Source organism: Callorhinchus milii, unplaced genomic scaffold, assembly GCF_018977255.1.
Source record: "Callorhinchus milii isolate IMCB2004 unplaced genomic scaffold, IMCB_Cmil_1.0 Scaffold14, whole genome shotgun sequence".
Taxonomy (NCBI): domain Eukaryota; kingdom Metazoa; phylum Chordata; class Chondrichthyes; order Chimaeriformes; family Callorhinchidae; genus Callorhinchus; species Callorhinchus milii.
The window spans coordinates 4,856,924-4,881,452 of record NW_024704755.1 but is presented as its reverse complement, the minus strand read 5'-3'; the positions used below and the strand labels follow the sequence as shown (position 1 = coordinate 4,881,452).

Here is a 24,529-nt window from a genome sequence, read left to right as displayed (position 1 = left end):
CGTATGAAAATAACATAAACAATAAAAACAGCGACAAGCCTCTACTGTACTGAGAAGTTGGATCAGCCAGTTGTACAATAAGTTCTGGAGGAACTTGGTCCAGAAGACATCAATCATTCAACATTTTATATAATGTTTTAAATAATAAAACTGTTTTAAATATTGCTGTTTGAAAGAATAACATTTTCCATTTTACACAATTTTGAACTAATGAAGTTGCTGTAGATTTAGAATGATCATCAATTTAAAAAAAATTGCAGAAGCAAAAGAAAAGAAATTACTGTGATTATCGACCTGACTTAAAATACCGAAAATTGAAGCGAAAATTCAAACTGAGATTTGAAATTTGCTTTTGTTAAGATGGGTAAAGGTAACATAGAATTTCTAAGACAAAAGACAAAATATTTTGCGGTGTTGTTTCCTATGCTTGTCCATTGCGGGCAATAGGTTTTGTGCAGGATTCAAATGCATTTCCAAAGTGGTTTACTGTGTGATCTAAAAATTGATCAGGAACAGATAAGTAACGCACATGGTATGTGAACAGAATAAACCACCAACAGGGGGTGTCAGCTACTGTTGTTTCACTTCAGTAATGAGGTTCTCCTCCAACCATCTCAGCTCCCGAAGGAGGCGTTAGGGGGGACAGTTACTGAACTTGCCCGGCTCATAAATCTCTGTTGAATGAATCAAAAAATTTAATCGAAAGGTACGTAGAAGCAGAAAAATTCCCCGTTTACTCCATTTCCACTCCTCCTCCTGGGGGCGTAATAATAAAATAGTGCCTTAGTACAGCTGGGGGGGGGGGGGCGGGGGGAGATGTGGCCCATAGGGAAAAATCATTAGGAGGGCAAAACATCTAGTAGGACTGAGATACACGGGAAGAGTGTGAAGCACTTCTCTTGTAAGATATTGATTTTTGAGCAAAGATTTTGATTTTTGTCTTTGAACGAATCAACAACAGTGCTCATTTGCGTCTTAAAATTGATCATATGCAGTTACTTGTGTAGTTAAATTAATCTAAATAAATTGAACTTGAAAAACAAAGAAAGTGAAATAAAAACAGGAAATCACAACTGCTAATGCTTTTTTAAAAATTCTCAAAGGTCTGTTAAGGATTGACCTCGCCCCATGGGTAGCTTTAATAAGCTCCAAAATCCCATCCCTTGTTAGTAGGGCTAGATAGTAAGAAATAAAAAGGTCCATCAATTCTTTGCCTGAGGCAATACTAGATTTGCAATACAGCAAAGGACATTTCTGATTGTAGGCAAAAGGTTAAGAGCTGCCGTATCTCTGTAATGTATAACTGATAAATGTGGTTTGGAAACAAGATCACAAAGACACTGCAGGTCGAAATCGCCAAAGCTTTGAGATGTAAAGACATTAATATTGAGAACAATTATAACAATTCAATATCTGGTAAACGCAACTTATTAATATTTGTATTTAGTTGTTAGAAATAGACAGGTAAAGATACAAAAGGGGGAACCTTTAGTGAAAAGTAGCAAGGGGGTGGGGGGGGCAAAGGAATTTATTTTGTGTACAGGGCGAGCATTCAAGGTAGGCATGTTCAGTAAATGAAGTACTTCTAGTGAACATTCATATTCTAAGAGCTTCATTTATTTAGACATAAGCAAGTACTAACTGAATAAGCTAAGGGAAAACAGACGTCCAAGATGTATTTTAATCTTTCACCTCAAGCACTCTATGAGCTGCTAATATTATTTTTAAAGTATACATTTGTATTAATATTTTAGTTTCCACAGAGGATTAACTGAAATCTCCTTGAAAACTGTAAGGTCTTATTTTATTACTTTCTGTTTAAATACTGAATGGCCATTATCATCTGTTTAAATTTGCTGAAATAAACAAACAAGGTGAAAACAAAAAGCACATTTATTTATTATGAGTTTCATAAAGTTCAACAGATTTTCAGATCTATTTCTGACAAACATTAAGTTTATTAAGTTAAATTAGCTATTTTTCAAAAGTTACGTTAAATATTAAAATTTGGGAGACAATTACTGTATCATGATAAGCTACAACAACTAATAAGAACACAATTAGCCTGGTTTCCAGTTTAACAAAATATTCTTTTAAAAACAATCTTATTTTTTTATTAGGCAAAATTATTTTTCTAGATGAACCATTCGCTGCAGTTATATTTTAGTTTATTTATTCTGATGCAATGATAGCAAATGGTAAACTACTCTATTGCAAAATTTCCTACGAGAATAGATTATCTGTTTCCCGTTGCAAGTTGGAACATTTCCTAAGATTTTCTTTGATCAACAGCAACAAGGTTTTCTCAGTTCCACAGGATAATTTCTTTCATGGCCTCTCTCCCATCTCTGTTTGGGCATGCAGTAAACAAGGCCAAATCAGTTAAATCCGAGTTTCACGCATGGACTGATGATTATCTAGTTATAAACTGAATTTTTTATATAAACTTGTTAAAAGATGAATCATCATGTTGAATGTTAAGAAGGAGACAATAATTGACTAAGAAGCCATATCATTGCAGGCAAGAAATTTGTTGTTTTGCAATTTCAAATAAGAATTTTGTTGTGAATTTACATTATAATGCATCAGATACAATATACTTTCAGGACACGATTATCTTTACCTATAAATCCAGTCACTACCCTTTACCATTTTTAACATAAGTTTTAGAATAGGCAAGTCGGTGTAGATCTGTCCTTCAAAGTTGTTATTACTTAAATTCTATTAATAACAATAAGCTGAAGGTGTCCATTTTATGGCTGAATGCATTCTTTCATCTATGTCAGCTTGTGTCACATAATTTTTTTGCAAACAATTTCAAGGTTTAAGAATTATACCAATTTGACATGCTTTTAAGACGAAGGATAACAATGGGAAGTCTTCACAATCGTAAGTAAGTTATCATCTAATTTGTGTGTTTCTGCAGCCGCACAGAAAAACTACTTTTAATAGGTCACCTGCATGTGAAATTTACATACGCACAAGATCAATAATTACAAAACCTCAGAGCAAAGAGGTCGAGTGGCCAGCAGACTTAAAACCAACGATTTGCACATGAAGAGTGACAAGGTCAGAGTTTCACATCCAGTAATCTGCATATGTAGTACTCTCTGTCTAGGCTAACATGGCAAGGGAAGCACAGTATGAAACCTATTCCCCAAGGAGGGAGGAAAGAAAGGGAGGAAAAACTGTCAAATGAGTCACTTTGGGCCCCGTTTCTGCAATGCCTCTTCGTTACTGTGAGTCATTAGTCGTTAATCTGGGAGCAAATTACTCCTCGTTCCTTGGATAGGAGAATAATTGGCACAGGATAGCATAACAAAATGAGGTAACATGGAACAGAAATTAAAAATAAATTAAACTTTGAAGTTCTGTGAGATTAGATCTGCAGCAGTCAAAATAGAACATAAATATTTTTACTGTAGTGTTACTAAGGGTAACCATGATGTGCTCAACACACAACATGGGACTTTTGGAGATTTGTAACTTCAACCCCAGATTATGTTCTTACAAAAGATGGAATGCAATTCTTAACCCTCTGTTGTCTTTGCCATCACTACCATAGAAAATAGGGTTCAAAATAGTATTCTGTTATAATGTATTCTCTTATTTACAAGCATTGCACTGTTATGGATAAACTGTAAATGGATAGTCAAGGAAAAAAAAGATGCAGAATCACCTAAAGGGGAATACAGAGAACACATTAACAAGTCATTTCTAGGAGTTAACTTATCAAAATTCCAAGCTGAAAAGGTATCTACTGAGGAATAAATAAAGGGTGATTCACTGAAACATTTTATCATTCACAACCTTCGTCTCTACCAAAACATATCCCGACATGTTCCATTTTGAGTTGTACACCTCACTAACTTTGAAAAATTTTTGCCCACCGAGTTATCTTTAAACATGACTTTAAAAAGTTGCTTAAAGTAGTTTTGATTGATTCGAGAAAAACAAAATTTTCCTTGCAGTTAAGATAAAACACAAAATAGAACATTTACAACAAATACATTTCTATAATTAATTCCCTAGACTAAATATGGTGGTAGTTAACATCAAAACAGTTCAAATAGGAATATATATTTCTGATTCTCAAGGAGAATTATCCCGATTATCAAGGATTATCAACGTTTGCTTAAATTGTGTGTTTTATAGTAACCGATTACTTATGATAAACTGAGCTCTGAGTTATGATGGAATTGCATTAGTATAAACCTTCACAAATATAAATTTTCTGCAGAAATGAACTGAGGTTGATAGTTGCAGTCTTGTTACTGTGCCTCTTACCAGACACAAAACATATTGTACTGATGAAGGGAAATATCTCAAACAGATTAAAGAAATAGCACATAAGCTTTAGCTGCTCGACAGCTGGAAGCATTCCTGCAAGATTCAGCTTGCAGTGTATGAATAGAGTTCCTAGACAAACGTGGGTTGAGCAAAATACAAAGTAGAGTGGGCAGACTTATGCTGAAAGATACTTTGAAGTTTTACTCTGCATCAGATTTCTGATCATCCCGTATATGAAACAGCAATGCTTGTACTTTCCCAGGACTTCAAAGTCAACCTATAGATCACGTTTCCCTCATATTAATCAACATTGCATCAAATGGTTGCAGGAGCTGTAGCAGTTTGACCATTTGCGAATTCTTGGAGAAGCTCTTACAGACGCCAGCTATTAATTGCCACATTAGATCACATAGATAGTGTCTGTACCCTGAGAAAGTGTTATTACCTCAGGGTAATGTGGTGGGACCAGTCACAGACAAAGCCTGTGCTTCTATAAAGAAGTTATAGTTGGACTTTCTGAAACTCTCAGAGAGTTCCAAAAGTCTGGTGTACCTGTGAAAACAGTATGTATTCACCTTGTGACAATTTTCAAATTCTGAACAGTTACCTGAATGGAATTATTCACTTATGGTCATAACAGCATATATAACACCTCAACGTGTTTCACACAACTGACCCTTCAGTCTATAAATTAAAGCAACTTCTACTTATAGCACTTTTAAAGGGAGAGGAAGCGCCTACACTCTTGCTATGAGGACTGCATCTTACTTTATTGACTAGTGCCTTATAGCATGAATATCCTGCCACTGATTGATGCATTATTATCCCCAATGTGACTTTGAGTGGTGGACATAAAAAGAATCCTGCAAAAGTACTTAAGAAAAGAAATTTGGTGAACAATTGAACTGTATATCAACGCATCCATTTTGTATTACAGATACTTTCATTTGGAAGTTGTACAAGGTGAAGGTTTGCCCACAGCAACAAGAGGCTGATTTTACTCTAGGCTGCCTCCAAGTATCTTTGCTGCAGTATTCTTCAGTTTGTGAATCTGCAGAGAAAAATCAATATCGTAGCCAAATTGGCAGGAACACCTGGGGCAGGTTACATATTACAATCGGCAGATGATAAGTATTTGTGATGCCAGCAAATGTATGATATCACCTGTATGATGGGGATTATCAAGTATTTTAGTACCATTCGCAATATTATAAGGTAATTCAATGAACACAAAAAAGAAAAACATACTGAACAATCTTGTTGAGTTTGAAATTATACATGTAAATTTCTGGGAAATAGATTTTCCATTTCAAACATTGTAAATTTCATGTTAATATATTTTTAACCAGATTTTTTTTCAAATGAACAAATTAGGATATTCTCTATTTTAAGTCTTGTTTAGGTGTGTGAATATATATATATATTTTCTTCTTAGCGTGTACGAGTAATTTCCTGCAAGCCTTACCGGATTGTCTGTACTGCTTGTTGGCCTCTTGCAGCTCCTGTTTCAGCTGCTGTATCTCAGCCTTGAGGGAAGTATTTTCATTCTCTTTTTGTTGCTTTTCCTTCTTATGTCTCTGAAGCTCCATCTCCAGGCTTTTTACCATAGTGTTCTGCTTCTCAATTCCTGCCACCTTCCCTTTGATTCTATCACGGGCCTGGAGCAGGTCTGCCTCAGACTTCCTCAAGAGGTCATCTCTCTTCTGTATTGCCTTTGGAGGGAACCAAAGAGAGTAAGTAGAGTGCAAATTCACTTCTAAGGGCATTATTTAAGGGGCCCAAAACCTATACTTAATCACTTGGATCAGAAGTTGATAATACCCATCAGAGGCCACATTAGAGGCTAAAAACAGAAAGATCAAAATGAATATATAGCCTCAAACACCACATCCATCCCAGAAGAGCTGAATTATTAGGAATAAAGCTATAGGCCTATGATAAAGATTGTTAGCTTCAGATGTAACTTATGGCCCTGAAATATGAATCAATGATAGCTAGAAGCAGTGATTTTACAAACTTTATTGGCAGGGTTTCAAATTAATATTTTGGAATAAATAATTTGTTTGTTTCAAAAAAAGTGAGTCCTTTTTTAAAATAATATTTATCTACACCAGGCTATAATTTACATCACAAAACCAGCTTAATTAAGAGAATGGATTTGCTGAGACAAAAGGACAAAATTCTGCAGAATTTTTAATTTAATTGTATTCTTATGTTCTGCTCCTTTAAAGTGGTATTAAAAAAATTGTATCCAGCTTTCAATCCTAAAAAAGAAACCTTGTAAAGTTTTCAATTTAAATGCTAAATTTGTTTCCATGACAAATTATTAATGTTTTGTGTCATGAAATATTTAAACAGCAAAAGTATTGAAATAAAGTTCAAGCCCACTTGTGACTAACTCTGACGTATTTAAATCCCAGTTGTCTGTAAACTTTCTCCATGTCAAGCTTTGTTTACAATAATGTCAAGTTTGCTTCTGACACAACATATTATTAGATACACTCATTTTATCTTATCTAATTAGCACAAAATTCTATTGTTGTGTTTTTAAAAAATATATAAAATTTAAGAAGTCAAGTATTAATTATGATATGTTCCATCGCATTGCTGTTCATTTCCAATCATTCTAAATAGTAAAGTTTTGCACAGGAAATTAGCCTCAAGTTTGCCTCTGGCTAGTATCAGTTTTGACCATTGTTTACGCTAAATTGCTAACGACTTTTTTCCACATCATTAGACAGGCAATCAATTCGTTAGCTGGCAGAAGTTGGATTAGTATAGCTCTCAGGAGAGGGTATGTTCTTGGGAAATACACATTGATAAGGCAGATAGAATCCTGGATACATTTATATACGAGCTTGGTACTCCAGAAATTGGCCTAATCAAAACACTCACAAGCATAATTTCCCACTCATTTGTAATGCATGGGGAAAAATATTGCCTTTGGGGTAAAGTCTATTCCTTTGAACCTCTTCTGACTGGAACTTTACATCTATGCATGGCAATAAATAGACAAATTGCAGTTTCAACATTAAATACATTTTTTAATTCCAGCTGCCGTGTTTTGCCTATAAAATACACAGCAAATATACCATACAACATATTGTGTTAAGCGCTTTGAGACATCTCAACGACGTGATAAAGTGCTCTATCAAATGTGAGGATTATTATTATTACAAGATAAGTTACACCTCATTTTAAGAATGAAATACATATTACAATGATACCATCAGCAATATGAACCTTTGTAAACCTGTCCTTTAACTCCTCACCTCTTCCTGTTGCATGCAAGACTTGCGACAGTTGTGGAGGTCATTTTCCAATCGCATAATGTGCTGTTCCATTTTGGCTGATTCTATTTTGTGTTTTTGCACCTCAGAGGCCACTTCAAGTTGTAGGTTTTGGACAACCTTCTCCAACCTTGCCACATCTTTAAATGCAATTTAAGTTCAAATATTACTGTATGTCATTGGTGAATTTGATGAAAATTGATAATGATTTATTGGGGTTATTCTGAGTTACCTATTTTGTTCTGTGTTCCTGATTTCCATGTTGCTTTCACAAATGGCTATAAATAGTCGAGTATTTTAATAGAAAAAGGTTGATTACTATGGTTGTAATGAATATTCTAGCATATTTTATGTTAGAATAATGGATAGAGAGCTGATTATACCATAAGGAGCAGCTGAGTCCTTTAATCAGTTGGAGGCCCTGCATTCCAGCAAAAGACATTGTGACCATTAGTACAAAGATAACATAACTGTCAAGCTGTGGCAGTTGCCACAGTTCATTCTAGGAATGCTGATTTTTACCACACATTAATGCTTCATCTCTTTGCAAATAGGGTCACTAGAATTTAATGATCCGTCTACTAATTACAAGCAATCATTGTTCTCTAATGAAGGGTCTTATCTATTTGAAGACATAAATTAGGATATTAGCTTTCCTATTAGTCTTCATGTGTGGCTTTGGGAATTCAGTAATGCTAGATGCTTTTCTGCAATAATACTTCTGCCCATGACACCAGTACTAAAGTTACATAGCTACAGTGGAAGGAACATCAAACTGCTTCTCTTAATCCAACAAAGGTAGGATTCCAAAGGGATGGAAGAAAAGACCCTACTCTTTCTTAAAGAAAAAANTATTAACAAGATGTCTATGTTTCTTCTGTAGGATTAAGATGTTTCCATCTATGAAATGTTTCACCAACTACTAGAATAATCTACAAGAAGACTTTTCAAGCTAGATTGAGGGCCAACATGGTTTATTTAAACATGGTCAGAATCATTTTGAAGATGGCACTTCTTTCCAAAGGAACAATAACCAAATAAACTCTATTTGTTTCTTATGTATACTCTCCAATGTTCATGGATTCTGTCCGCTTGATTAGCCAAAAAATGTATATGGCAAGAATGGCGAAATCATTTTATCTAACTTCAAATTAAGATTGTTATTAAAATTAGTTAAACAACCGTTTTTAAATAATGACCTTAGAAAAGGCAAATAACATTAAAAAAATCCAAATTGGATGTATGCAAGATTCTACAGTAGCTCATTTATAATCAAATAGTTTTATATTACCTTTAATGCTGTTATTCCTTTGTTCTGTAATAGAAGATATCTCAGCATTCATCTTGTGCATCGTCACCTGGTAGTTGTTGATTTGCTGAACATATTCAGAAATCTCATCATTGACATGTACAATATCCTGGTGACAAAATAGACCAGTCATCCATTAACTTTTAAATGGAGAAATAATTTAACTAGAAATCATTACTAATAAGGAACTTTTACTCAGCACTAAAGACACATTCCATTTCACTAGGTGAAAAATAAGATCCAAGAAAATGTGTCACCTGAAGGACAATACTCCCAACAGTGCAGCACTCCCCCAGTACTGCAATGGAGTGCCGGCCTATTATGATTCGAAAGCCCTGATGTGGGGCTTGAACCCATCCCCTTCTGACCTAGAGATGAGAGTGCTACCACCTGAGCCCAGCTGACATCTAAATGCTGGAACTTTTATAACAGGCAACAAAGAAAAAAAAACTAAAAATGAAAACCATTCCACTGTTGACCACATATCATTTTGTAGATGATTTGAACTTTGGAGTCCACTTGCACAGTAAGAGCAGCAGACAAAAAAAACAAATTGTGTTGATGATGAATGTAATGAGGCACACATGTACTGCGCGCAACAGCACCTAAGGATAGAAGCACAGATGGCTTGAATATGGTTATCGATCGAAGATGGTCAGAAAACCTGTTAAGAAAACAAGAATTCTATGTCCTTTCTCATTTAATACACAACACTACACTTTAGTCATCACTTTAAAAAAACTAATTAGTTAAGATGTCAAAAGAAGTAAAATTATAATTCAGGTGAAGATTAATCTCTCACAAAACAGCAGTTAAGTTGTGTCAGCACCGGTTGCCATCTCTGTAAAATTTGGATGATTGGCATTGCATGACAATTTAATTCAGCTTGTAACCTATGACCTATTCAACATCCAGGTCTGCATGCAGCACACTGAAAATTTACAAGATTTCAACATATATCCTGTATGAGCACAGCATAATTCTACATTATTCATATTTATTGCCACTACGTGACTAGAAATTAAAATCTGATGCATAGTCCTGAAAGTAGACCATGCATATATTAATTTATAATTACACAGTGACAAATCTAAGTGGCAAAATAGGATTTATTTTGTTAAAGGTATTTGTTTGCTTCATTTACTTCCACCAAACGGGTGTGGAAATGTGCGGTAAAATATATTTACTCCCAATGCATCGCATGTAGATAATGCTCAATGCAGTTCACAGTTACAGTTAACACTAACAGTTAAATTACTAAATGTGTGTGTATGGTGTAGAATTTATATCCATTAAACTTTGTCAAGTAGCAAATTCCAAAAGTTTACCGAATGGTATATCAAGAAAAGATATTTCCTCTGAGGTTTAAATCACCTTCACTACATCCTTGAACTTGTTACTTTTTTTTAGATCAAACATTTGAAAAGGAAGAAATACATAAAACAGAGTCAAATAATGCAAAACTGAACACTGGAACACTGTCTAATGTGTGCCCAATATATTTTCTTGGGAACACCAATTCATCATCATGAATTCTGGAACAGTCTTTCTGAATTATGTTTGTCAAGATGCCTTTTGATTAATACAAGTCACTTTTTGCCAGGTTTGATGTTTTAAGTACTTATTTCACATGTAAATCACTTTTAAACATGGACATTTAGAAAACTATTTTCTGGATAGTACAAGGTAGAAGAAATGCATATAAATGTTCACAAGTTTAAACAATTTATTCCAATGTTTACCAGTTATCAGCACTGTTTGATAATGTTAAACGAAACTCAATGTATATATAAATAAGATCATAAGATCCATCCATTAAATGCCTACAATCTATTAGGAAATGAATAATAATACTAAAACTTGCATTTGATGTAGTGCCTGATCACCTCGTCGAGACATCTCAAAGCTCGATTCCGGGGCCCCTAACAGTATTATCAGTCGGTCCCCGGGCGACCGAACTTAGTCGGCAGATGTCCTGCACTGGGGGCATGGGGGCTGGTTTTGGGCCCGGAGGGGTCCCGGATTGGCTGTGGTGGTGTCCAGCACACCGAGATACCCCCACCCCCACCTAGGAGGACAGGTTGGTGGGAAGGTGATTTCAATGAGTTTTTACAACAGTAGGGTGCACCCTCACTGCCTCAGGCCCCTATGCAATCGCATGAGTTGCTGTACTTAATGCCATCAGTGAACATTACCTTCACTTTCAAAAGCAACAAAATTGGCGCAGAGAAGAAATTATACTAGATTAATGAAGCTATTTTATGGAATGTATTGATGATTGATCAGGGCCAGTTTGATGATATTTAATACAGCAAAATCAAGAGTTAAGAAAAAGTAGAAATCTGAATATAATAATTATAAATACTTATTTGTAATAAAACAAAAATATTATTTTGCTTTGGTTCTGTTAATTATCTGTGAATTAATAAAGTATGTATGAGTACCGATCAGCCTCTCAGGAATATGAGCTGTTGCTGTGGTGTGTTTAATGTGTGTAGTCAGTACATTCAGGAGTTTGTTGTGTATGTGTGAGGTAGAATTCTAACACTTCGGTTGCGATCCAATTAATTTGGAAGAAAACATTCTGTAGAAAATAGTCGATTCCAATAGTTGATTTCTAAAAATCTTCAACACTTATCTTCTATCTCAAGACCTACATCTTTTTGATCACGCTTTCGGTCACCTTTCCCCTCCTCCCCACCTCCTTGGCTCCCACCCCCAGCTCGGGTGCCAGGCCGCTATTGTTAAATCCCTTGGGGCATCCTCCCAAAATGAAAGGCGTTGAATAAATGGAGATTTGTATTTGTAAATATAGATGCACAAGACATCAACTCTTCCATGGTAGCTAATGGGGGAGAGCTGCATTGTTGAAGATGCTGTGTTTCAGATGGATTAGCAAACTAAGGACTCATCTATCTGTTAAGATGTATATTATTGATCCCTTAACACTATTCAAACAGAGAAGGGAGTTTATCCTCGTTATTTGGCTCCTTTCTTATTTTCATTTTATACGTTTTTCATTTTGATGGCTTGTTATCTGTGTGACAAGCTTCAGCATGTTAACTCCAGTTATAAAGCACTTGGTTACTCCAATATTCCCACTTTGATGCACACAGATTCTCCTTTTCAATATGCTGTTGAATTGTTTACTTTCAACATGAGGCCAGTGAACTTTCTCACTCTATGAAATCTAATCAGATAAGTCAAAGGGACATTGGATCATCAAGTACATAGCCACAAAGACAATGCTGTAAAACAAATCTCTTATTTCACCCGACCAAATACTGTCAATTTTCAGATCCTTTAGTACTAAAAGTTGATAAAGCACTAAAAGTATATTTAAACCATGACTGCTTAAAAATTAAACAATAAATAAATAAAATGACAACTCTAAGGCTGTGTAGAAAACCGTTTAGGACAATAACAAATGGTCCTCCATGTGAGTCTCAGTTGAAAGCAATCAATTAATGGTGCTTAAAGTAAAGCCATCAGCTTCATTTGCAAGACTTTGAATGCACAATAACACACACTGTAAATCTTGTTACAAGGAATGGAACTACTTTAAATGTGATGCTTCCAATTTGTCAGTTCTGCCAGTCAACATTATATCACATTAATAACTTTTGCTGTGTGGACTAATACTTCATTTTTAAAAGTAGCAATTCTTGTCACATAAGAGTGAATGATTTCCAAATGGTAAAGAAATAACCAAATGCAACACAATCAATCTTCAATCACAAATGTCTTAAAAAGGCTTTATCCATTTCTGGCATCCTACTTACTCTGCATTTTATAACTATCAATAACTTACAGAGATAATTCTGAACTATTCAGAATTTCTAATGTCATTTCTGTAAAGGGGGTGGGGAGGTAAAAAAACCTGATTACAAGTATGGCTGAAAAAATCCACTTGGTGGAATGAAAAATGTGTTTGCATCTGGCTAGTTAATATAATTATGCAGACATGTAACGTGTTTTGCAAACACATAATTTTCTGTTAAAGCAGCATTCTCACTTCTTATAGAATAATAATCCTTATATCTGACATTGCATCTTATCATTGGTTGGAAATTGTGTAAGAAGAATGCATGGCATAACATGCAGGAAGTGATATCAGTGACAACCGGGAAGTGGGATATTTTTCTACGCTTTGTTATAACATGGGGCATTGGACCCAGATGATTACATTATAACAGGGCTGCCTGGCATCAACATAGAAAGTAACTTGGTTACGGCTATTATACCAAAATGTTGGTAGTAATTTGTTAGCTAAATGAACTTTTAGAATACATTGTTTACATTTGTCATAGCAAGAGTGACTTGGCCACGTTTAGTAACTTGGTTATAATTCAGGTTGTCCCCTGGAGGTCAACATCTCTGGACTGGGGCTGTTTTCATGCCTGTCTTATCCAGTATTATAATCAAGAGTCACCCTTCTAGGGACAGCTCCACCCTCAACATCTCTCATTCTTTGGTCATTGGTTTTGTGTTGTGGAGTGATTAGCACTTGCAGCATCAGAAGCCTTGGGTAAAATGGTCAAGACTGAACCAAACACGATCAAGCTGCAGGACCAATACTATCGCATTTGACAGACTGTTGGCACAGCTGACACTGCAGATTGTGTTTAGCCACTGTGTTCTTGCTGGTTTGTGTCGGGGGGGGGGGGGGGGGGGGGGGGATAGAGAAGAGACTTGGAAATGGGTGGACTTATGAATTATTCGTGACTTAAGGCTGCTCCGAGCTGAATATATATTTATAAATTAAAAAAAGAATTGAAGTGCAGGGTTCTTCAAAAAGCTTGATAAGTGGGGATTATAATGCAGTATTTAATATTTGTATATTTTTAACATAGCCATGAAAGATTTTGCCTTTACTATATTAATGTTTATCCAACTGAAGAGCAGTTCCACATAATGCCCCACAGTTTAGTTCTACGGTTTGAATTAACTCACAAAACAACACTGAATTATTGCAAAAGCATTAAAGAAATTACATGGAAATTACATGGACCCACCTTTTTAAGCTTTTCAATATGAATAATCTGAGATTCGTACTCCTTGTCAGAGTGGCTGTAAATGGCTTTGTAGGAAGCAAAGTCTGTCTGGAGCTTTGCAATAGTGTTTTCCTGTTCAGTAGCCTGGAATGAAAGATATGTATGTGGTTAGAAGGAAAGCATCTATCTATCTTTCCCTGTGGAAGTTTCTTTGGACAGCTTACACGTATTTCTATATGTGGGCAGCTTTTATAGCAAGCCTATCTTTAGACGCATTGCAATACTGTATTTCTATAGATATAATTCGGGGTATCCCTTGCCCTCTTTTTTTACAGGTAAACACTGCATTTTCTGAAGAAACTAGCCTCCATCATGTAGGTGAAAAAGCTGCATCAAGTAGGTGAAAATAGGAGCACAAAGATCCTTACTCCTCCATCCCCATTCAATCCCACACAAAGGGTTGATAAGAAAAGGATGTTTGTAGGTACAGATATTGCTTCCACTGCGTAATTGAACTGTAATTTTGATAAGTCTGTCTTGTTAGATGGGATTTTAAAAATACTGTGGTAACAAGTTTGGCTTCAACAGACTGTTCCGAAACTTGTCAGTTTGGTGATAATTCAAAGAGTCTTTTTTAAATTATTAATTATTCTTCACAGATTGTCAATCTGGAAATCTAAGACAAGTTACAAAGGTGCCTAATTTCAAGAGGAATTTATAACCTTACGTTTAAATCTAGTGAACAATTTTAGGTGAAATGAGGTGAAAAATTAGAGATCAGAGACACAGCACAATTAAAATTATTCTCTTCCCCTCTCACTTTTAGGAAAGTAATTCATTTAAAATTTTATCTTTCCATTTTGATAACAAACCTGCAAATAGTTAAACACAACCTGAGGTTATTCTCTTAATTAAAAAGGATATTGACATTATTCTTTGGAATGGATTGAAAAGAACAGGAAAAAAACCCTCTATGAATTATAAAGTAAGTTTCAAAGGAAATTGTTTTTGCCTTCCTTATATTCTTTTCCTCTCATCTCCCCGAGGCTCGCTGATAATGGACAGGATGAACCTCGATAAAACGCTTCTCAATGCAATCTTATCCTATACTGTAAGTCTAACAGGAATATTGTGCTGCAAGGCTTGAGTCCGTGAATGTGAAGTAGATCAAGAAGAGACCGAGGCTGACATATTGTAAAATCAATGTTAGAAACTCACAGGAACCAGCAAATAAGTTTATATCTGATCAAGATTTGAACTTCATTAACTTCAGAAAATTCTCAGTCTCCTGGCACAACAACAAACAATTTATAATATGAATGGAAATATATTTGGAAAAATTACAGAGCAAAAAAATGGATAAAAGAAACACTTGCAAAGTAGATTTTAAGCAGGCAAGCATACTGCAATAGGACAAATTATTTTCTTTGGAACAATAAAAAGAAGCTAAGTGATGAATGCATTATTCAACACAACACAACAAAATGTTATAAGAAATAATTGCTTGTTTCCTGCGTCCATATGCATGGTTGATTTGTATCAATTATATTTACAAATCCCCTTGTTACCTATAAACAAAAAAACCTTAATAAAGTGATACTTTATTAATGAATGTTTATCAAAAATATTTCTGATGCTTATTTTATCATCTGAGCAGAAAAAGTCACAAATTGGCTAAAAGGGAGAAAATCGCAAACCAGAATATTATGCCACAATTGTTGTAAAAAAATATAATCAAGAAAGGTTGGTCGGTCTTGCTAAACATTCATTGCAAATAATTTCAACTGTTGTACGCTATCAATTTAAAGTGTGTGTGGGAGAGGAGAAAGATCAGCTTGCTGGATCAGTTAGTTCCGCCTTACCCATTGGGTTGGTGAAATGAACTCAGTCGGCTATCATAAGACTTTACCAGCAAATGTAAATAACAATGTTTTATACAAGTAACCCAAAGCTGCAAATCAAAGTCTAGAAAGGTTGAAAAAAATCAATCTTTTTTGTGTTACCTTCAGGGCAAACACAATTTATAAATGCATCATTCAGATAACCTCCAATATAATGTTAACAAGGTTTTAATACCACACCTGTCTTCGAATGGTGGCTTTGCACTGCAAAAACATGTAAACTAATTTCATTATCAGAGAAAAAAATCACTGGAGCCTCTGGTAAAATACATTTGTTATAAATTTATCTATATTCCTGTAACTAAGCCACTTAAATGCTTTGCAATAAACGAGAAGGTGTGCATTTATGTAAGATGCCCACAGAACACAGTGCAATTTTCAGATTATTTCACAAATGAGAGAGTCTATGACTAACAGTACCCTAGTTAATAAGACACTGCACATTGTAAATGACATAATCTAGTGATTTCATTGTGGATTTTTAGATTATAATTTAATTAAAAGCTGAAATGCACAAAATCACCCAGCCTGAGGTACAGTAACATAAAGGGAACAATCGGTTTAGGATTCCTGGATTATAGGATCATGCTAAATTAACCATATTGTCAGGACTCAACTAAAGCAAGTTCGAACACTCAATCCTCAATGAGAAAAATCTTTGCCCAAAATAGGGCGTCAGCCTGGCTCAACTGGTAGCAGGTTCGCTTCTGATTCAGAAGGTTATGGATTCAAGCCCCACTTGAGTCCAGCTTGGCACTGAGGGAGCACTGCATTGTCAGAGGTTACACTCTTTGGGTTAGATATTAAACCGAGGATACACCTGCCCGTTCAAGTGGATGTTAAAGACCCCACGGCACTATTCCAAAAAGAGAAATGACCTTTTCCCAGTTTCCTGGTCTATAATCCCTCTGTTAAGATTGGGCATTCACTTCCTGGTTATTTGTGGGACATGGCTGTGTGCAAATTGCATTAGCCTACAAAATACGCAGACATTACACTTTACAGTAAAAGCTGTGAAATGATTTGAGATTCCCTTCTGACATTAAAGCTGCTTGATCAAATGTAAGGAGTATTATAAGATAAAGTGAGTCACAAGAGAACAGTCACCTTACACAGGAAATAACTTCAACCCCTTTCTTAGTGCTGTGGATTTACAGCATAAAAATTGGTAAAAAAAAGATAAAGCCGTTGTGGCAATTGGAAAAAAATGGCCCAGTAATAAAACCATGAAGGAAATTACAGCTGTGAACTTGCATCTCACTCCTGAATGGCACCGCAAATTAGCACTCCAAAGGGACAGCATTTCCATTGACTTAAAACTGCAAAAATGGAAAGGTATAAAGTTTCATCAAACAAGTGTCACAGCAGCCACATTAAACGCCAACTGTACACAAGCATCAAGTTCCGGTGCCACAAGATTCAACAGAAATGTTTTGTGGGACGTAAAACCTGAAAGGACTTCTGCTTCATATTCCCAGGAGTTACTTTAGCCCACTTTTCGTACTACAAATAACTGAAAGGAAACATTCCTGGCATTCACTCAGCTAACAGGAACTCAAATCAATACTGCTTTACTGTCCAAGTGACTTCATGTGACTAATGGAAGCCTACTACCTTGACGACATATTTACAAATTGAATAGTGAAATAACTTTATGGTTCAAAATCAATATAAAATCTAAGATAACACAAGAAAATGCCAAGCTTAATTTTAATGGGTCACTGGCTTCTCTCTCCCCTCAACTATAGAAAGAATTTTATTTACACTTAGCTGTCCACTACACTTATTCTCTGGCTTTGATTTGTTTTATTACTGCAACTTTCAGATTTAATCCTGAGCCCGAAGGCAAATTAAGAGGTAGTATAATTTTAACTCTTCCTGCTTTGACATTCCTAGGGAATTCTGTATCCTCTGCTGGATCAGAAAAAGTCTCGAGGTCACTGATTTTATAAACTCGTACTAGTAGTTGTTTCCCGTGAAGAGGATTTTTGGCAGTGAATTTTTAAATAGGATTTGCTTGTTCCTTTGTGCACAACCTGCAACTATTTTTGCTTATACATGTACACTTATAGTCCTACAGTACTTAGATGCTTGAGATTACCCAACTCTGACACATTACTAACATCCTATGCAGTAAAATTACCTTGTCCCAGACACAATACATACCCCATATTGCCACTATTCTGTGCAGAAACAATTATTATCTTTCACCCAGTCCAACTACATTGCCTAATTACACAAATAACCCGCCACTTCAAAAGGATCACCATGCCTAGATTGAATAAAAAGGCAAATAGCATGCTACAGAACCATATAAATGTACAACACAGATGGCGACCATTCAATCCATTGTGTCTGTTTTGGGACTACATAGCCGAATGAATTGAATTCACATCCCCAGAAATCATAATAAAGCTTTACTGTGCTCTGGTCAGGAAACACTTAAAAAAATGCTAACAGTTCTAATTGCCACATCATAAGAACTTTTGGCCCATCAAATTGTCCTAATATAACAATGCAAAGCATGATATTGATTATCTTATTGGTAACAACTACAACAAGGTTATATTGGCAATCGGATTTCAGATTATTCATTATGAAGGACATCATAAATTACAAAGAACTTTATAAAACATTATGTACCAAACTCCAAACCTCTGCCATTTGGAGAACAGAACTATAGAAACTCCAATGTAAGACTCAAATATAGTAACTCCCAAATGACAATGACTAATAACTTTCCAATAATCTTTGAACTGATTGATGCTGGACTTGTTCTGGTGGGAACGTGTTTTCTTACAAAGCGCAACAGTGAAATGAAACAAATTGACTGGGAGAATTTCCACTTGGGTACTCTAGATTTACTCTATTTATGCTGCATTTCAGAGCAACCAAAATTTGGGAAACCCTGGTGATGAGAAGATGGTTTGTATCCTGGAAGGATGTGATCAAATGGACTGAAAGGAGAGTGAAAGGACAGTGTTCTTAGGAATGCCACACACTTATGCATTTCTAACCCATTGCTAATTCCTAACCCATTGCGCTATTCACACTCTCTTATCACACTCAGAATTATATGCCAAATTGTGGAAGCTCTGAAGTGCTACATAAAACTAGATTCAGGTGGAATTTCGCTCCACAAATATATAAACAAGATACAAGTCAAAGTAATTAACAAAGTCTATGTATCAACGCACCACTACTCATAATGTCTTAACATAATTTATAAATGGGAAGTAAAGAAGACTAGAAAATCGTATATGATTTATTGTAACTGTCACCCATTACTGTTTAGCACCTTTCATCATTTTCAAAGTAGCAAATCTTAAAAATGGACTTTGGTGAACCTTGTAAAGGCTGCTCAAAAACATTTTCTAATCTAAGCGAATCCCATTAACTTTTCAGCTCAGGAAAATGGCATAAAACAGTACCGCAGGAATTTACTTTAATGTAACAGTGCTGAGCTAAGGGCTTCTCTTTCCTTGCATCTAACTTAATTAAATATAGTAATCCTTTTAAAAAAGATATAAGAGAAATGTTAAAATTCTAATGAAGTGAGAGCTTTCTGATTTCACTCTTTCATGAAATATGCATGTTGACTGCATCTCTTCTTCATCCATATTTAAATACCTCCGCGCTGCGCAAATCTGAATTGTCCCCAGCTGCAAGTCAGCTGCTTTCTGGAGGGAGTAATACTGCGTTCTATTTTACCCGGCGATTGGAATCTCTAAAGCTCCACTAAATTTACGCAGCTGTCTTACCTAATCAATCTTTGTTTTAATGTCAGTGAATAATCTGCTTGCATTTCACTGATTAATCCATAAAACTGACAAAAATACATAGAGATCCAAAGGTCACATAATGACAAAACAGAAAAACGCACAGCACACGTTCACGTAAAAGGAATATCCATACTTCTATGCCAACTTCAATGGAAAGTGTTTGCCAACCTTCTTTCTGTTTGTTGGACCACATAATGAGAGTGCACAAATTGGGCTGCAATGTCTCACATGGGCAAAAAACATAGATACACAATGTCTGACATTCGCCTTACCATTTAATGTTGCCAATAAATCCTGTTTAATGATATTTTTGTAAGTGTGTTTACAAAACAACAAAATGCATAAGTGTGTGGCATTCCTAAATGCCTTGTGTGAAATGCGAAAACCTTCTATGAAACAACAGCAGCCAATAGTGGTCTACTGACCACACTGCACAATTCACATTTTTAAAGCAGATTAACCAATATAAAAAGCAAAATGTTTGTGAATTCAGCACAAATTTATGAAGAAAATGATTCAATAGCAACATGATAACAGCTAGTGTTTTGCTTATGCACACAGTAATGGAATGGTGCAATGAGACTTTGGTTGGAAGCAAGCAAGGATCAAATGTGGCACTGTGAGGCAGCGCTGTCAGGAGAGGTGGAAGAGTCTTACATTTCACTGATTAATCTATAAAATCAATAAAAGCCATGTCTCAAAATGATTCACAGGGAATTTCTGTCAAGTTTAGTGACTGTATTTGTAGACAAACATGGCATCCAGGGTGTGCACAGCAAAATTTCACGAATAGCCATGAATTAAATGAATAATTTCTCGATTTATATAAATTAACTTCTCCATAAAAAGTGATTGTCAAAATACTGGTAGAAATGAGAGTTTTCTTGTCCCAAGCTTGCTCAGCAACTACTTCTACAGGTGAATACCCACATCTTATGTTTACCTCACTGCGATGAAGAAATGCTTTTTCCCGAAGGCAGTGAATCACTTCCTCATACTGCTTAATATGTTCTCTGGATGCATTCAGGGTAGCTTTTGCAACCTGCAGCTCCTTGGTCAGCTGAACAACTGTGTCCTCACAACTTTCCACTTGACTGCGCTTGGTTTCACACTGGCCTTGCAATGTAAAAAGCTCGCTCCGAACTTTACAGACAGCTTCACCACGACTGACGACCTAATTAAATAAAATGCCCAATAATGAGATGTTATTCCAGATAAATATCCCAAATGCATACTTTGTTCAAATAAACTTGAAATAAATCCATAAAATAAACCCCAAAAATGCAGTCAATTCACCTTACAGTATATTCTGTGAAGCGCTTTGAGACGTCTCGAAGATGTGATAATGCACTATATCAAATGCAAAGATTATTATTATATTATTTTCCTTCTTTAATCCCGTCTGTGTGTTTAAGACAGTTTTAGTTAATTTGCAGTTTAAGACACCAGAAGAACAAAGGATGGAGGTCCAGTGTTCTGTGACATTCAGTGTTTCTTTTAAAAATGAAAGCATTTGAAATTGTTTATGGTCAATTATAACATCCTTTGGTTGCTCTTGTTCTGTTGATTTGTATGAATACATTAGATTAAGCAATAAGGTCTGATGACATCTTTGGGGGATAATGGCTCTGAGGAGTTACCTAGACTGACAATGCCAGCACCAAATTAACATAATCAAATAACCAAATAATAAACAAGTTAATGAATAAATAATAAGTGCTGAGGGTAATTATAATAGAACCCTCCTTCCTGCATAAACAAAATCTCTTAATTTTAAAAATCACAAGATTAGCTGCTGGAAATAAGAACAGAAATGCTGGAAATGCGCACAAACAACAAATCATCGTCTGAGAGAGACATAAAAGGTAACTTTTCAGAAATTAGTCTTTATCATAACTGAAACAGTGGGTTGATATCTGGTGTTGAGGAGGGCAATAGCTAAGGTTCAACAATGTTACAATTAAAATTCAATCCTGAATCATTAAAATTCCCTCAGAAAATCTAAAATAATGATCCATTTGTGGATTTGCAGCATTTCTGTTTTTATTTCAAATGTACTTTTAGCTTCAGTGACACCATTGAGTTCTGGAATATTCCAGTCTCCTTCCTCCTCTTTGATGCCTTTTAATCTCTTTGGTACACTGCATTTCATATTGCTAACACAGCACGTTTACATAGTGTATATTGGACATAGAATTCCAAGTAATCACGACAGATTATTCCTCAATAAACCTGGTATAATGACATCACAAATGTTAATCCTCTTGTGAATGTCATCATGCATCAAGAACATGTTAAGTGCAAGGACACTTGGCACCTGCACTGACAGACGCTGCTGGCACAAATGCTGCCAAAATTGAATAACACTTCCACATAAAATTGAAATAGTATATATTATAAACAATTATAGATACCTGAGAGCGATTTCAATGCTAATCTAATTAGAGCCTTAATCTAATTAAATACTGCCGAGTAATTTCCCCATATACTGTATCAATTATTCTGTACATAATGCATCTGCATGCATTTCCCTAGACTGTGTATGCTTTCAGGAATGAATTAATAACAATAATTATTGTAAGAATGAATTGCACATTACTGCATATACTGTAGTGTAAGTATATATGGAGTCCCATAGTTCCCTCACAGTTCCTCTGCTCGCAACTTACAACAGCTTCAGAATGTAATGGTTGAGACCAATAACATTCTGAAATTAGAACAGTGTGGAGGGGGGGAGAGCTGGGGAGCGAAAGAAGTCTAAGGACATCCTTTCAGCAATTTATCAAAAATACTGTGACATATTTTCTCCTAAGACTTAAAAGCATAGTGCAATAGCAAATTCCATTGAACACGTAGATTTTCTACAACGCTAGAAAGATAAAACTGTAGGTCCTCTCCTCGTGGACTGACCTGATTGTTCGCATCTTTTAATTCACCCTCTAGGATCAGCTTGGCACTTTCCAGCTCTGTGATCTTCTTCATGGAAGACTGGTATTTTTCCTTAAATAGATCCAGAGCGATTTCAACAGATTTACATTTCTGATTGGCTTCAACTAAGCAGTCGTCAGAATCAAACTGCTGCCGCCTGAGCTGAGACATTTCCACTTCCTGTTTGCGCATAACTTCCTCACAACGGGACACCTGAAAAACATGCATGCTTTATGTATCAGTTTTCACAAAAAGGTGAAGATGTAGAGTTGAGAAGGTTGGTTGTCTAAGGCTACTAAGGAATCTCTAAAAAGTATTCTAAAAATATAAACTTGATACAAACATCAAGATGTTTCCATGACTAGCAAGGACTGAGAAACATAGGCAATCACATTTTGATGGTTCTCTGATTTTTACTTGTTCATCCAAAGAAAGGCATCTTCAACTAGGCAGTGCTTCCCCAGCACTGCTAGTGTCAGCCTAGACTATGAGCTCAAAGTCCTGACGCAGAGCTTGAACCCACAACTTTCTGACCCAAAGGCAAGAGTTCTACCCATTGAGCCAGCGTGACACCTGATCTTGTGATTAATTTTGAGTAGAAATACAGTGGTTTCATGGCTGTGAAATTATAGAAACCTGTTGGACACATAAGACATAGTTGCTTTCTCTAAGTTTAAAACAGGTTACTTTGTTTTGATTGCATTTGTTGAAACTTCCAACTGCTCCACTGGACTATCGTACATGACTGACTGGAGTGACATTTCATGTGTCATAAATGATTACTTATCACATCACACATTATACAAAAAGAAAAGGAAACATAACTTGTATTGGCAGTTTGGCTATATATGGTAGTAAGACATCTTAAAATGTTGACATCAGACAATCTCGCATAATAAACATTGGATGGTATCCATATTTACATAACGTGTACAATAACACATAGTAATGTTTATTGGCAGCTTAAAATCAGCATCTAGGAAGGAAAAGCATCTTGATTTGCACTGAGTCAACCCAGGTGCTGACGGATGGAGCCTGCGGCTGACGTCAGCTGAGCAAGAATCAAAGCCTGCACCTGACCTGAAATGTCAGGTCTTTTCAAGGGTGCAGCTCAGTGCTGTCAATAATGATTTCTCTAAATACGGTAGGTAGGATTGTTTTTTTGTGAATCGTTTGTCTGAGATGTTAAAAGAGGTACATTCCCTCATAGAATACTCTTCCTGTTCAAGAAACAGAATTGTTTTTCAGGAAAATCCTTTTTGGTCATCGGAAATTACCTATAGTTTAGGAAAACAACCATCTAAACAAATGTCTTTGTTCCTCAGGTGCTCATCACCATTGTAGGTTCACATGATGGTCTCATACAGTAAACATGTGTGCAATCTTTCAAATCTGTGGGCACTATTGGATATAAAGGAATATTGTGGAAACGTTTTCTTATCATATGATCTAATAGCCATCAAAGGATAAAAGTTGAGAGATAAAAGTTACATAGGACTAAGAAAATATCATAGAGCAGCACAGGACAGCACAGTGAGAGATCACACCATACGTAGCACAGAAAAAATATGTTGAGCCTTACTTCATCTACCACCTTTTGATGAAGCTGATGTCCGCGCTGTAAGTCAGCATTTAGCACGTCCACTGTGGATTTGTATTGCTGCATTTTGGCCAGTCTCTCCTGCAATTCCTTCGTACAAGAATCCAGCTCCTTCCGGAGCTGAGCATTTTCACGGCTGAAATTGTCCATATCCAATTCATGTGCCCGTTTGCAGGCTTCCAGTTCTTTCTGAAGCTGATTCATGCATTTCTCCTGACTCTGACTCTAAAGATGCACAAACAGAATTTTGAAGGTCTCACGATCCATTTAGTTTCAAACAGCTTATTCTACTTATATATTATCTGTATCAGTGAAGGGGAGTTTTCAAACAAATATGCAGCAAGTTCTAGGTGTTTCTTTCAAAACAGTCCATTAGTTTTGAAAAAAATAAGAATTGTGAATTTGGAAAGGATCACTATGGAATGAACCTAATGG

General features: G+C 35.8%; 1 protein-coding gene across 1 annotated transcript in view; it reads right to left on the bottom strand.

Annotated features, from left to right (window-relative positions):
• The window catches only part of LOC103176154 (polyamine-modulated factor 1-binding protein 1), a 72,654-nt gene that overhangs the window by 37,981 nt on the left and 10,144 nt on the right, over positions 1-24,529 (bottom strand). The window contains exons 3-9 of the mRNA XM_007889560.2: positions 24,077-24,319; positions 22,477-22,707; positions 20,510-20,740; positions 13,905-14,027; positions 8,872-8,998; positions 7,563-7,720; positions 5,756-6,002 (exon numbers count right to left, since the gene is read on the bottom strand). Coding sequence (XP_007887751.2) covers positions 5,756-6,002; positions 7,563-7,720; positions 8,872-8,998; positions 13,905-14,027; positions 20,510-20,740; positions 22,477-22,707; positions 24,077-24,298 — 1,339 coding nt within the window. The 5' untranslated portion in view covers positions 24,299-24,319. The remainder of the gene's footprint in view (positions 1-5,755; positions 6,003-7,562; positions 7,721-8,871; positions 8,999-13,904; positions 14,028-20,509; positions 20,741-22,476; positions 22,708-24,076; positions 24,320-24,529) is intronic.